The sequence below is a fragment of the Cebidichthys violaceus genome, unplaced genomic scaffold, assembly GCF_023349555.1.
Source record: "Cebidichthys violaceus isolate CVI_PGR_0920_01 unplaced genomic scaffold, fCebVio1.0.p SCAF_206, whole genome shotgun sequence".
NCBI classification, from domain to species: domain Eukaryota; kingdom Metazoa; phylum Chordata; class Actinopteri; order Perciformes; family Stichaeidae; genus Cebidichthys; species Cebidichthys violaceus.
Genome location: NW_027176380.1, coordinates 55,001 through 70,822, shown reverse-complemented (window position 1 = coordinate 70,822; position 15,822 = coordinate 55,001). Strand labels below are relative to the sequence as shown.

Genomic DNA, 15,822 nt, shown 5'->3' with positions numbered 1-15,822 from the left:
CCCTTAGAAGCCGGTCAGTGTCCATCAGTCTCATTTGACCTGCTTTCTGTTGATGGCCACATGATCATATTAAGTAAGAAAAGTTTACTTCTTAGTCTAATGATCTAACAAAGGTTAAATGCTGAAGCATGTGGATGTGTTCCCCACCCACCTGACTCTGGGTACGAGGAGTTCCTGTAACCAGGGTCCCTCTGCAGCTGCACTTCTTTTAATGTGAATATCGATACACCTGCAACACAGAGGAGAGCTTCAGTCCACAGCAAATAGCAGAGAAGAAGAAAAGAAATGCAGTAAGAAGGCACCAAGAAAGGCAGATTGCAGCACTCACTCTCAGGCAGTGTGTTAACTTTCATCCCGAGCTGCCTGAAGTGGGAATGTTTCATTGCCTCTTCGGCTGAAATCCTCTTCTTAGATTCGTACTGCGGAGTCAGAAACAGGAAACAATCAGTGATTCACTCAGATAAACTGAAGCACATATGAAAGAGGAACCCAGAGTAATGTCCACCGGAAACACTGTGTATGGGAGAAAACTGACAGTGCTTTGCCCCCTGCTGTTTACAAATGATACTGAAGGAATTAATTTCCAAAATAAAATAAAATGATGGGAGAGAGAGAGTGGATTATGTTAAAGGGATGTGCTGTTTGAATTATTTGTTTTCTCACGATCAATTATTGCCTCCTTTTCTTGTATTGTGACCCAAATCATGGTCATGTGACAAGACTGTGAGATGTGGCTGAAAGCTCAGAGAGCGAGTTAATTGACAACAATGAACATTCATGCACTTTAAGAATCAATCAAGCAATTAGAAGTTTAGTGCAGCAAAATGACCAATAATACAACTAATAATTTGTGTAATAATGATAATAATGATGTGTTTATGCTGATCTTTTTGTATAATCCTATTTAAAACGTTAAAAGGATACTACAAATAAAACTTAGAATACCAGTGCAATATTTATACTAAGTAACTAACTCAATTCTGAGAAATAGAAAGCATATTATGTTAATAATTAACAGTTTATAAGTTAAAGATGGGTAGGTTAGTTTAATATGTGCTTCAAGATGAGAAAATGATAAATGAAAAAGAGGTGTGAAATGAGCTTTGCATTCAGGGTACTATGCAGCAAGTAAAGACTCACTCTGAGGAAAGCCAGCAGCAGTTCGATGCCTTCGCCGTCCAGCCTAGAGGAGACAAAAGGAGGAGCAACGGTTTACTGTCTGCCTGCAACACGGGCTGGACAGGAATGTGGGGGCTCATGGGAGGAAGGAAGTGGTCTGTGAAATGTTCCACAGGATTTCCTGCCCGAGGCACACACGCACATGAAAACACACTATTATTGTATACATGCGAAGGATGCCATAGATGCATAAAATACAAACAAATTGCACACAGACAAGATCGTGCATGCTCAGAAACGCAGAGCACCGTACCTGGGAGCATGGTTGATTAACGGCTGCGGCTTGTATTTGGGGAAGTTGTAGGATTTAAACTCTTCGATGGAGGAGATCCCCGGCCACTTATCCTCTGTCGGTGTGCCTGAAGTCAGAGAACAACAGCCACTCAGACGTGCCGTGTTTTGCCGGGTTTGGTTAAACATGTGCCGTGAGACTTTTGAGTTTTCTGGCCTGGCAGCAGCCACTCACCCAGTAACCTGAAGATGAGGTGGAGCTCGTCCTCCACGGTGGAGCCGGGGAACAGCGGCCGACCTGCAGCCATCTCGTAGAATATGCAGCCAACACCCCTGCAGAGACACACACATGGTTGATTATCTTTTTAAAATTATTATAAGTTAGTAAATGTTCAGATGCTGTTGATTCAGTATCAAAACAGTTATTTTTCTATGATCAACACTGATTCATGGACTAGTCATGCATTCGCTAAGTGTTAGTCGTGGGAGCAGCGGGGTTCTCGTGGGGCTCGTACCACATGTCGATCTGCGTTGAGTACTCAGAGGATCCCAGTAGAACATCTGGAGGCCGGTACCAAAGAGTCACCACCTCGTTGGAGTAGGTTTTAGTCGGGACAGACTTGGCCCTCGCCAGCCCTGTCAGCCCGTAAAAGACACAAGACACATTGTTTCTGTACAGAGCAGAACTGAAAATAATCAAATGCATTCTCACACAGTTTTCAAGCTTAAATTTGCGAGTTTTCTGCGAGGACAACAGGAAACCATTCTCCATTGCCTTGAAGGAAACAGCTGCTGCTGTAGTTCCGCTTACCGAAATCAGCCAGTTTGAGTTCTCCCTTCTCATTGATGAGGAGGTTCTGGGGCTTCAGGTCCCTGTGGAGAACTTTCCTCTTATGACAATACGACAGCCCTCGCAAAATCTGGAACAGGAAGACCTGGAGAGATGTGTGGACAAACGTGATGTGAAACCCAATGGTTCGTCGCTGCAGAGTTTGAAATGTTCTTTTACTTTTTACCAGGTATATTAGGCAATAAAATGCTTGGTGGATATGTGATTATCTATCTCACTCAAAAGAGAATCAAGGAACACAACTGATAGGATTAAAATGTCTTATCACATGCAAAAACTGCGTCCCATACAGCCAACACTTTTTCATCCTTTATTGGTCTAATTTGCCTAATTCTCAATTCCTCAGATGGAATGTAAATGCAAACTGAAATGTGCAAAAAAGACTTAGTCCCTAAATTAGGTTCACGGAACTATTTTGTCAAAGGGCCATTACTGCAACTTTGTACTGAACATTTGGTCCCGCCCAAACACAACGCAGTCTCATCTCAATTGAACAGACGTAGAAAAGAGGAAACAAAAGCCCACAGGGTTGAGAAGAGAGAAAGTTTGTCTTTTTCCACAGCAAGGGACAATACCATTACAATAAGTAAAGAGCGCAGAATAAAAAGATCAGAAATCTCACCTTCACATTGTGCATGCTCATTATGTTTCCACAGTCATCCATGTACTGCTTCAGGTCCTTATCCTACAGGGAGAAATGACACCGTCAGACAGGAAGTAGATCCAATGACACCCAGAGATCTCTTTCCACACACTTTGAGACTCATCGATCTTCTATTTCACACATCCTGTTGATGCATTAAAGTCTTCTTAAGGCACCGCCGGCACACTCCCGCGAGCAGGACGACTCGGCGGTCAACATAGCACACACTGAGGAACTTATTGTTCCAATTGACGACATATAGCATCTACACTGATTGGACATCCATATAAATGGTGTAAGATTTTCACTGTCATTGAGTTTAGTGATGTTGAGGGATAAATTAACCTGAGAGGATTGGCAAAAGAGAAGAAAAAAAAATGCATTGAGAACGTAGGGAAGGAGTGAGTCTTACCAGATACTCAAAGACGAGCGTGAGGCTCTTTTCAGTGTGGACGATGTCGTGAAGCGTCACGATGTTGGCGTGTTTGAGGTCCTTCAGCAACGACACTACAGACAGAGATAAAGACAGACAGATGTAACACTTTTTAATTGACTCCAATTGAAAAAGAATTTCATCAACAAATGTTATTAATATACATTTTTGTTGGTGAAAGATGTAAAATGGAGGAGACAACAGGTGATTACCTTCTCTGATGGCGGTACATGGCGCACCCTCCTCGTGCTCCAGCCGAATCTCCTTCAGTGCCACCAGGTTGTCCGTCAGCTTGCTGCGCCCTTTAAATACCGTGGCGTAGGTTCCCTGAACGCAACACACAGTGCTGGTTTAATCTTACAGACTTAACGTGAGCTGTGAAACATATTGCCTTCGTTAATAGCGTCGGATGGGAATCCTTCACCTCTCCCAGTTTGTCCAGCTTAATGTACGTCTCCAACTTGCCAAAACCAATCTCCGACTGAGGAAAAGACAGAGGACACAGTCACTTTAGGCACAGCTTTAGACAAGGTTAAAGTCCCAATTTGGATTCTGCAATATGCTCAATCTGTGGTTAAACTGTTCCTGCAACACCAGAATAAAGCTCATTTCAACACACTTACAGGATCTTTTCATTCGGGAAGTGAAGCTTCCCCAAACCTTTAGATGCATCTTCATATAAACTCAAAACATAATGCAGGAGTGTGGTATTCTGTTTAATTTTCTTTTACCGTTCACTGTTCTCTGTGCCTCTTCTGGGATGGATTTCTCTGTGTATTGAGTCTTTGTTTCTGACTGACACCAAACATGACGAGCACAGTCGATGGATTACATCGGACGTTTAAAATCCTATCCTATCCTCTTCAGCTGGTAGCACCGAATTGGCCAAAAGAAGAAGAACAATATATCAAAGGGGCAAGAAAAGCAGCATTTCTTACTTCAAGAATAAAAATTTGTATTCGTTTGAGACCAACAATAACTCCTTTAAGCTTATGTGTCACTGTTGGCAAACTTTTGATATACATAAACCTGCAATGTGGCCGACAGTCTGCAACAAAGCTGCATAATCACCCCACAGCTGAGTATGATGATCTAATTTGATGGGCTAAAGGCAGGAGGTGAGCGCTTGTGACAATTAATCCAACCTGGTCTCACAGCGGGCCAGTTGCTATGGTGACTTGCACAGAGGGAGCAATAAAAAAAAACAAACACACACACACACACACACACACACACACACACACACACACACACACACACACACACACACACACACACACACACACACACAGACAGACAGACAGACAGACACACACAGACACAGACACTGACCAGCGAGGCTCTGCGGGAGCGACGGCTGAGCGGCTGGTCGAACTGTGGGCTGGTGAGCTGCAGCTTCTCCAGGTAACCGTCGGGAATTCGGATGTCTGCCGGTAGTGACAGGCGCTTGTTGAGGTCCTAAAAACAGACACACAAACACACACATACAAAATGATAATGGTACAATTCAAAACAAATTTCGAATTGTAACTGAGCTTGTGATTTGAGATTCCTGTAGTGGAGCTGGGATATCTTTGGGCAAGGAGTTTTGCACCTTTATAAAAGAAGCAGAATATTTAAAGCCAAATTCAAGCTACTCATACTCAGCAAACTTCAGCACTCACTGTGAGGTGAAAGGATGATTATTAGCCATCATCACAGATTGTGATTATGAAAACACACACATAAAATCAAAGCACACGTATGTTCATTACTCTTTAAAGCTTGTATTCACAGTCTGTCTTCACAGCGCAGGCCATCATCGGCAATATTACTGAGCTCACGTCTTATTGTTGTGGATGACTGATCATATCTATTCCAGGATCAAAATAAGAGCACATCGGATAACAACGAACTGACATGATGCCGAGTGATGTGGGGAAAAAAGGGCGAGTGGAGTAAAAATACAGCGAGAGAAGACGTCACATCTGTTTGCTCATCATACGCGCTTTCAAGTTCTGGCCTCTCCACAAATACCATCAAGTCGGCCGCTCACATTTCATTACTGCGGCACTTTGTCATGTATGACAAGTGAGAGTTTGGGTAGAAGCTCCAATTATGGAGATCAGTGTGTCTCGAGGAGGGGAAGTGTTGTATAATGCGACTCTCTCTGGTGTAAACTGCTGTCTTTAAAAGTCATATTTAATGTCAGTCCACAACAGACTGTGTCTGTCCTCTAAGCATTTCATCCATTTCTATTAACTTGTCTTGATTTGTTTATTCATTTTTAACTATTTAAGTTAAAAAAAATTGTTGCAAATGTAAGCACTTAATAATTAATATTTTATTTATTAGTTGCAACAGCCGTACTTGCATACTAAATTTGTTATTTGGATGCGATCCGTGCTGGGTCATTCCAACGCCTGTGTTGATTTTACATGTAAATAGAAGTAAATGTGCATTTAGTTGCACTACCCAAAAAGTATTATTCCCATGTATACATAAAGGTTAACACAATAGAGCATTAGGGCTGAACGATTAATAGAATATTAACCTCAATCACGATTTGGACTTCCCACGATTAAATGAAAAATGATGCGACTGTGATATTTAAAATGCTTCTCATAGAAAACTAAAATGATTTTGATGCAAAGATCTGATCATTAGCAGGAATGTAGTACAAAACAAGTGAAAGCAGTGCTCTGTTCATTTCAATGTACAATAAAGTATTTTGTCCCTAAAATCAATGAAAAATCTTAAATAAATACAAGTATAAGACAAATAATTCTGATCTCAATATTAATCTTGATAATTATTTTGGCCGTAACCGTGCAGCTCTATAGGCCACAAATAAATCAACTCAAATAAGTGAACAGGAGGTGAAAGTAACATAAATACATCACTGGGGTTGTTTTGGGGATTTAGGTGTAAAGTTTTATAAATAATAGCAATGCACAAGGCTCACATTAATCTGTGCATATTGAAGAAAATGGACAGTATCAAACTTGTGCTGGTATTGCTGTGAAGTGGAAGGTAAAGCCATGCACCTGTCATAGCATTGTCCACAGAGATTTAGGACACCACACCTTATTATTATGCGTCAATGTTGTACTGTAGGTTTGAGGTGCAGTATTTTATGTTTGAGGAAGCCTAACAGTGTCTCCTTTAAATATAAAAAAAATGTTCTGAGGCAACGATGTGTGGAGGCACCACACTGCTGACGATGAGCAAGCATACTCTGTGACCTTAACCTCCTTACTGAAACAATACGGCTTAATTAAAACCTCTGGCAGTATCGAAAGAACCACAACAACAGCAGCGCACTTCCGCTCATGTAACAGAGCTTGTGTGTGTGTGTGTGTGTGTGTGTGTGTGTGTGTGTGTGTGTGTGTGTGCAGCAGCAGCTTGACTTATTATCACCAGATACTTGAGCTCCTCTTGTCTTGTGCACCTACAGATGTGAAAAACACTCAAAGCAAGCAGAAAATAGGTCGCGGTGTGCATGTGTGTGTCTGTGTGTGTGTGTCTGTGTGTGTGTCTGTGTGTGTGTCTGTGTGTGTGTGTTTTCAAGGTTGGTTTTGTCACATTCGCTCCTCTGCCAGCAGGGGGCAGGAGGCCTCCAGGCTGAGACGCTCGTCCTCTTCAGATGAAAAAGTCCCTCAGGGTTTCAATATATATATATATATAAAGATGAAGATGATATATTTGGAACGTCTGCATTCAAATGTGGAGCAAGTTCACAACGTAACCAAAATGTACCATCATTTTCTCTGCAATAAGAAGAGGTTCACCACCTTTTCAAGCTTTTAGAACAGCTCATGTGAAACAATATAACAGATGCCGGATAAATTAGTGGAGGCCTGCAGCAAGAGTGTCTCAGTGAATTCAGACAAAAAACACCGTGAAATTAGAAACTTGCAGGAAAACGAGTCCCCTGATAATCATGAGGAGTTGTTTTTTTCTTCCTCCCATTCATCCTGTTCATATTTTATCTGCTGAGCTCGTACATGTTACTGTGTCAGAGGTACCCTGTGGGCTACCGAGGACAATTCATCATCTTTGATCCATTTAAAAAGCTTGTTCTGGTTGACGGAACAGCTTTTGGTTGGAAAAGGGGCGTGTCTTCATCCAGAAAATATGAACAACACATGGAAATGACTGACTGGAGGGGAAGGAGTCTTGTGTCCTGTTTCATGTAGGACTCCGATAAAAATGTTAAAAATGTAATATTTGTTTGCGTATTGCAAAGGTATTTTTTCACAAATAATAAAAATGATGTTTAGCAGGTGTTTTGAATGGCATAAGTTCACTATCTATATAAGAGGAACAAAGGAGACACCTCTCCCAGCATGCTCTGGAGCCGACATACAGAAGAATCACTGTGGTTTACAGCACAGATCATCACACTGCATCTCTTTACCAGCTGCTGCTGTGGTCCTCGGGGAGCGGGACTGCTATCAATATCATGATTCTTGGACACCAAGAGCCCATTAGGAGACCCCCCCCCCCATCAGGTCTCCCATGAGGCTTAGGGGGAGAGGAGGAGGCGGTGAGCAAAGCAGAAGGAGAGGGGGTGAAGCGTGGAACGCTGCCATGTAAGCCTTTTTTTTCAGTTACTGTGTGCATGAGCGTGTGACTCGCCTCCATGGAGATCCGCCGGTGGATGCGGTTCCTCAGACAGACGCCGGTCGGAGATTGCACTTCGTCTGAAGACGTTCCCGATGCCTGGTCGCTCTCCCCGTCGGAGCCCATCTTCAGGTTCTCATGCACAATATCTGAGACAGAATGAGAACAATACAATACTTTAAAAGACAAATAGAAACACATGGCATTGGACTAATACCACTCTTTATTATAAATCTGACCTGGTCCAGTCCGTCTAATATGATAGATACAGATAGGTTGCAGTTTGATTGATATTACGTTGACACTTTATTTTAGGTCCCCCATTTAGCATTTATAAGCACTTTATAAACACAAGTAGTTTATAACGCACTAACATGTAGTTGTAAGTACTATAAATATATATAAATGTATAAATGTAAGCACATTGTAAGTCTTTATTAATGTACAGTATTGGTCAACAATATAACTTCTCCTATGAAGACTTATTTTATACTATAAAATATCTATATATTATAATTCATGATCTCTTAATAAAGCGGCCTCCTTTAATGAGTGCCCAGAAGAGGCACTAAGAAGAGTTATAATTATATGCTGACAACTTAATTATATATATAGTGTGTTATAAATCATTAAATGTTTATCTACTGGTTATAAATATTTATTAGATATAGAAATATATATTATATGTGCAAATGGATTGATTAGAGTTGCAAAAATGTATTATATTTCCAATGAATCCATTATTTGGTCCATAAAATGTCTCTTAAAACCAAAGGGGATTCTTCACATTACTGTAAAATATTCAAAAGAAAAGAGAAAAGCAGAAAATCTTCACTTCTGAGGAGCTGGAACCAGAGAATGTTTGACATTTAGGTTGATAAATGACTTGAATGAGTCATCGATGATCACAATTGTTGGCAATTAATTCTCTGTCAATCAACGAATCCAACAACTGAATGACTGTTCAACCACTTGATATGATGAACACTGTATTTGTTGACTTCAGGAAGTCTAATCTGGACTCAATCAATAAATCAATTTTGACCAGGATAGACAACAGAGCCATCATTACTGTTGAGTTGCTATTTTATTATTATTAATATTAGTCACTAATATTATGAATTGCTGAAAGTTATTAGTTCCTCCTGTGGTTTTCCTGCTTTGACGAGTCAAAATGTCTTCCGTGGAAAATGGCATTTGGGAACGCCAGAGAGCAGAAAGACACGTTGAGGACAAGATGGACAGACAGAATATTAAGCTCTCTAACGAGCACCACCTCCACCAGCGCAATAAAACTACCACTACTACCAGCAGGAGCAAACACACTGATGTACAAACCACATGCAACACCCCCTTCTCCACACACACACACACACACACACACACACACACACACACACACACACACACACACACACACACACACACACACACACACACACACACACACACACACACACACACACACACACACACACGGTTAATGAGTAGCCATGGTTGAGCAGCTCTCTGTCATCAGGATGTCAGCGCCTCCAACCATGCAGTCTGTCATCAAATGTGAAAGCAGAGCAGAGAAATGAGGGGAGAAAGAATTCCTTCGTTGATGTAGACCAAGTGTTTCAATTATTTCAAACACGATAAACCTGATTAGCTCTCTAAATATCACACCAGAGATAATTAATTATCCTTTTTAGTCTAGATTTTAGGAGAGAATTATTGTGTGTTTGCACCCTCACAAAGCCCTTACTCTATTCATGTGCCTTATTAACAAACTTCCCTTCATACTGTAAAGTCCTATTTCTGTGCTCCGCGGTTTGGCCACAACCCAGAAGAACACTTTTCCCCAGAATGTGAACCTGTCTGTGGTCATCTGGTAAAAAAAACAAAAACAAAGTCTCCTCAGATTAAAGGAAATACTGATCCACTTTTAGAACCCAAGACGTTTTCAGGATTTTCCTCTAGAGGCTGACCTGTGATTGGCCAAAGTCTCCTGTCATAGGCTATATTTTCTAAAGCCTAATAACAGACCCAACAAGAGGCGCAGAAGTCTACTTTTCGCTCAGGCAATTTGAATTACAAGATGCTGAAAGGTTATTATAGTTTTTGCCCAATAAAGCCAAAAATAAACTGCCTACCCCAGCTATAAGCGGAAGAGAACATCTAACACTAACTCTCATTGGAATTCACAACAATAAAGATGGCAAAATGAAATGTCCTGTCTGTCTTGCTTAAAAAAAAATAGTAAGACATGATATAGGAAAAGGTGAGGGAGATGCAAATAATTTGAAAAACGGGAGGAACAGGAAATCCTATTTCCATCTACTCCACATCCTTCCTCATTTCTTCATCTATTCCACCACCTACCTTCATCCATCTCCTCTTTTTTCACCAAGGGGCCCCATTTTATCAACTTTAAAAATGCACTCAGTAGAGTGCAGATCTCTTCCAGGTGTGTCTCCCTCTCCCCTCCCAAACAAAGAAGAGCTGAGTCTCACTCAATTGTCCCTCAAGGCTCCCTTACAGTCAAGATGGAGGCTATATAAAAATGGGAATGTATTCATCTGGTGTTGTGCATAACTGCAGTGGATCATAACATATTGGTTGGATACGAATCTGCAAAAGCTCCAGATCAAGCTTTTCTATGGATGTCAGTTTTTTTAGCCACAAAATGAGTCCAGCAACAGACTAGGTAAAGCTTGTTTGTAGCCGAGTCGATTGCCGTAAATGCCTTTTGCTACTGAGGCAGTTGCTGATCCCTTGCTGCCCCTACCGGCCCGTTAAGAGGAGTCAGCAGTCAATAAAACTCTGCTATATGTACTACACAATCAGGTTGATCGATTTCTACTTGTCTTTGAGAGCGTGTGCACATTCAGCATCTCTCCTAACCGTGAGTACCAACAAACTCATAGTGACAGCAGTTGTTATAGCAATAATATGCGTATCGATAACAGAATATCAATCGTTTGGTTCTTAATTGGGAAAACAATGAAATAATTTATTTCACATTGAATTATATAAATGAAGTTAATATATTTAATCTGTTTATGGTCGCCAACTTTCAGCGATAGCTATTCAATGTATTTACATTCTGTAATGCAGTCTCTATACAGTAGTCTTCATTGTTAGAGGCGGGGTCCGCCATTCCCACCCAGGGCTCAAATGACCACATGTGGGATTCACAGGACATGATGCAAATATATGATTCTATTTCACGGATATCAGCCTTGCTGTTTACCGTTTTGTTCTTCTGCTGCCACAAAGCTGAAGTTTGTTACTGCTATTGAAACATTTCTCCTCCTTCTCATCAAAAGAACTGGCAAAATACCGCGCGGCTTCTTACTGTGAACCATTCCACGATACATTTGTCACGGAAGCTAGTGCTGCTAACCATGATCGCTCATCAAAAATGCATCTACAAAAACAAGACTGCAGTTATATGTATCGCTTTTTGTCCGCGTATCATTATTAATATTTGCAAGGGGGTAAAGGAACAAGAAGGAGCAGTTAGAGTGAGCTGTTTGATGAAGACCTCCACCTCAAACTCAGGAAGGTAACTAACTCCTAACTCTCATTGTACCCGGTGGTCGTGTGCCATAACAGGCATGAAATGAGCCTGCGGTTACTCATGGCCGGATGGAAATTGGCTAATAATTGACTGACCTTTTTTCTCAAAATAGCCTGACTTTATTTGGCTGCACTGTGACCAGATCAATCACTCTGCTGTTGTATTTCTGACAAAGTAGATGTTCCTACGCGTTTCAGTATGTAAACGTGCCTGTACGTGCACAAGCAGATAGATAAAGCGCTTCAAAAAAAAAAAAAATAAACTTCATAACAGTCGTCATAAACATACAGGCCCCCTACATGACATTTGACCACTGCATTCAACCCATCCTACGCATTTTTTGGAGCAGTTTTGTTTGTTTCAACGCAACATATTTAGAATGTGTTCTATGCAAGCTTTGAAAAATGATTTTCCCTATACCTGCCACACTTTATTCTTCCTAACATCTCTCTATAAAACACCTTGCAAACAACTCATTCCCGCCCCACTTTCCTTCTTCTACTTGTCTCCTCTTGGAAAACCCAAATGGTCTCCTCTTCCATTTTTCTGTCACTTCTCTGTCTCTGGTGTTCACGTTTCTTGCCCGACTTCAAAAACCTCACCAACTTCTTTCACTTCTCATTCCCGCCTTTCTTTCCCTTTCACTCAACATATTTCTCCATCGCTCTTAACTTGTTTTCTCTTTTGCGGCAGCCGATCTGACTCCCGCTGTTGCTTCAACACATTCCTTCGCTACCTGTGCAAATGATCTCATCCGTCCTACTTTCTTTTCCTTTCAGCCTCCTCTTACTTTCACATTCCTCTCTATTATCTCCAGCTATTTTATCCCGTCATCTCCTCCAAAAACTCCCAAATTCTTTCCCTCACAATAATATTTTCAGTCTCCCATCATCCCTTCACCTTCCCAACAGACAAATCTGATAGCTGCTCTTCAAAAACCCTGAAGGCTGTTCTATAATCTTCCAACATTGTTGTTCTTTTGCACTCCTTCCTCCAAAAACCTTGATGGAATTAATTCTCCACCCACTTTGTGGTCTTTCTGTCCTTCTCCACACATCCTTCCTTTCTTTCTTTCTTGAGTCTTTTGCACTTATTCTCTGACGTTATGATCTTTCTCTCTCCCTACTTATTCTCTTCACTGTCTTTAGCAGCTACTAAGCACACAGAGTGTAGCAGCAGTATGTGGTACATCTATGTCCTACTTAACTGTCCTGTTTTTAGATCCAAGTCCCTCTATCCAGGCCAGGGTCCAGTGCGAGACTCAACAGGTCCTCCTGGTGTATCACTTGGCCAAAACAATTTGCTTCGAGAAGCATCAATCAGGGTCCACGTATTTACTGAAATAAACATTATTCCACTACCTCAAAGTTGTAAATCCTCTAACATTGAGTCCAACAGACTGCTTGCGCAGATGCTGATTATTGCTGCCTGTCCAGTTGGAAATAATACAGTGTTAAACAATGTTTGTTTAAGGTTTAAAGCAGCATCTGTGTGATACAGTGAAGTACCGCTGATCATACAGGCTGTGACATCCATAATGAGTCTGGAAGGAATGCCTGTCAGTATTCTTAAAGGGATATAGTAACCGAACAATCTGAATACGACAATTTGAACATGATTAATAATAAGACTAAGAGTCTACAGCCACGCCAGTGTTTCTGTGACATTGTACTTAGGCACAGCTAAATGCTCACATCATTATGCTAACATGTAACATGTTCAACAGCTATAATGTTCTCTGTGTTTAGTGATAATTCTCTGGATAAGTGAAAAATGTCAACCATCCTGTGGCACTAGAGGAAAAGCCAGGAGATCATTAATGTCAGTGGGATTCATCTTCTGGGAACCATGAATGTCAAATGAGTCGACTAACGGTTCCAGCTCTATCTTGACCCCACCATAACCAATCAGCGGTGGGTAAAGAAGCTGCGACACCAAATTATGATGAGGGGAACCTCTGCAATAAGCTAACTAAGAGCTTCAATTGAAGCCTCAACAGATCAGTCTTGATCTGTAGGTCTGGAGCACAAACAGATAAAGTTAAAGATTTGTGGCAACTAAAGTTTGTCCATAAGTTTGGTCTGAGACTCGCCGTCACAGGTCGATAGTGGTGAATCAGCTTGCGCCGGAGACCGCGTCATGTTTGACTGAATCCATCTGTCAATCGTGGATGTGGACACCCAGTCACTCTGGCCAGAAGTGTGCTCTCGAGTATTAAGAAGCAGGATGGAAAATGTCAGGGCCATGACACGTTTTCTGTTTGTTCCCGGATGCCATCTGCACTCGCACTACTCACTTCCTTCCTTGCGTGTGAGTGTGTGTGAACATGTGTTTGTGTACGTGTGTGTCTCACCTAGGCGACTGCCGTTGCGTGGCATTGCCATGAAGGACCCCAGGGTGCCTCCGATGACGCTGTGCGGCCGGCGGAGTGGAGGCTTCTTGAAGGAGCCGGTGTACTGGTGCAGGAACGAGTGCATGCTGTGCGAGGTGGGGGGGCGGCCGTTCCTCATGAAGGGCTCTGAAACACAACAGAACAACAACGGCATTCATTTCTGGTGTTATGAAAATCTTGCTGCCGCTTCACAATTGTCTTCAATAACTCACATCAGATACCAACATGGTGAAACTAAATATCATCTCTCATCTTCCTCAACCCACTGCAGTGTGCTCTTCATTTCAAACACATGCTGTGCGGCCAAGTCAAAGGCTTCATTTGACATTTAAAGTCTAAGACCTGACGGTTCCAAAAATACCAAACATCAGCCTATATTAGGGAGAAATGTGTATAAATAGATGAAAACGGACATCAAATATTCTCCAAAGTTATGTAATGTTGCGCCACGTTAGGTTTGAGTAACTGGCTCGATATGGGCAGAATCAAATGTTACACAAACTGTTCTACTCACAAGGAAATTGAGCAGTTTTGTGAAATATTTCTGAAAATATTCACTTTGTTGCCGAGAGTTGCATAAGAAGAAGATAGTTGAGGACTAAATCTGCATCTCTTTCTGCCGCGAACACATAGTTACAGGTGCCGACAGGTGGATTTTGTTATCTTTTGGCAAGCTAAGCTAACCGCCTGCTGGCTGTAGCTTCACATCATTTGCATGACAGTGGCAGTATTGGAAAGGGCATTTATGTTACTCTACCAATGAGGAAAAAATATCAGCCTCACTCACAGGCCTCGATAAGCGATCAAATGTCCAATCACAGCCTGCAAGGAGACATTAGGACCCAGTGTTCTCCCTGTGGGCAGCGTGGCTGTCAGAGTCCAGCTGCTGCACCCTCACAAAAAGGTCTTAAATGGTCCCGTTCTGATCTGCATCAGACGGGCCATAAGTCTCTCGCAACTTGTGGGTTTATCTTTCTGCTCCTGTCAACTTTCTTTCGTTCAGCCAACCTTTTAAACTCTGACGCGGCAGACTGTGCCGTGTTCCCACAAGTCAACCTCACATTCTAACAGTATGCTGCCCTCGGGTGCTTGTCAGTCGTAGCAGAATTACAAGTTGAGCATGAATTATAGAAACCTTTTCAGCAACTGATGGTAAATATGATACAATATGTCTCATATTTCAATTTAGGAGTCACTGGGTCATATCTAAAACCCGTACTTCATTTGAACAATTAACATGAGAGAGATTACAGATTACCTTCATTTTCTCCTCTTCACTTGGCTTGTATCATTATTATGGAGCCACGTGATCATTTTGTAAGACAGGGTGGTTCTGACCTTTGACATCTATTACTGCTGAATATCTGTAGTTTGCTTGTTTAAGGCAGGAACTGAAGCATTTATCTGTCTGGATATGGAGCCAGATTACTGAAATGGGAAGTGTTCTGTAAATGATGGACCCGTGAGTCCTTGTATTCTGGCAGCTGTCAATCACAAGTGGCAGCCCATCACTTTCATGTGTCTATCACATCGCCAAGCTTACTGGAGACAAACTGTACCGCAATGCTAAAACAGGCAGAAGGTTATATAACAAAGAGATGTCAAGGAAAGTGTACTTGCCAGTGTGTTAATGCAAGCTCACTATATATACACACTACCTTTTCACTTGCTGAGCTGCTATCTGTGTGTGTGTGTGTGTGTGTGTGTGTGTTCAAGTAGCTGCCCTGCTTTTACTCCTGTTACATAACTTGACAGAGAGCTACTCACTGGAAGTCCATTACAGCTGTTACTGACACACTCTCTCTCACCCTCTATCAACTTCTGTGCTTCATAATTTAAACAACCCTAAGAGCTACCAAGCCACTGACAGCTCTCTGTGTGTGTGTGTGTGTGTGTGTGTGTGTGTGTGTGTGTGTGTGTGTGT

General features: G+C 41.7%; 1 protein-coding gene across 1 annotated transcript in view; it reads right to left on the bottom strand.

Annotated features, from left to right (window-relative positions):
• The window catches only part of cdk17 (cyclin dependent kinase 17), a 38,582-nt gene that overhangs the window by 3,872 nt on the left and 18,888 nt on the right, over positions 1–15,822 (bottom strand). The window contains exons 3-16 of the mRNA XM_068716702.1: positions 13,860–14,024; positions 7,957–8,090; positions 4,669–4,794; positions 3,761–3,817; positions 3,549–3,663; positions 3,316–3,410; positions 2,883–2,945; positions 2,222–2,345; positions 1,926–2,046; positions 1,646–1,743; positions 1,433–1,538; positions 1,141–1,183; positions 329–419; positions 152–229 (exon numbers count right to left, since the gene is read on the bottom strand). Coding sequence (XP_068572803.1) covers positions 152–229; positions 329–419; positions 1,141–1,183; positions 1,433–1,538; positions 1,646–1,743; positions 1,926–2,046; positions 2,222–2,345; positions 2,883–2,945; positions 3,316–3,410; positions 3,549–3,663; positions 3,761–3,817; positions 4,669–4,794; positions 7,957–8,090; positions 13,860–14,024 — 1,416 coding nt within the window. The remainder of the gene's footprint in view (positions 1–151; positions 230–328; positions 420–1,140; positions 1,184–1,432; positions 1,539–1,645; positions 1,744–1,925; positions 2,047–2,221; positions 2,346–2,882; positions 2,946–3,315; positions 3,411–3,548; positions 3,664–3,760; positions 3,818–4,668; positions 4,795–7,956; positions 8,091–13,859; positions 14,025–15,822) is intronic.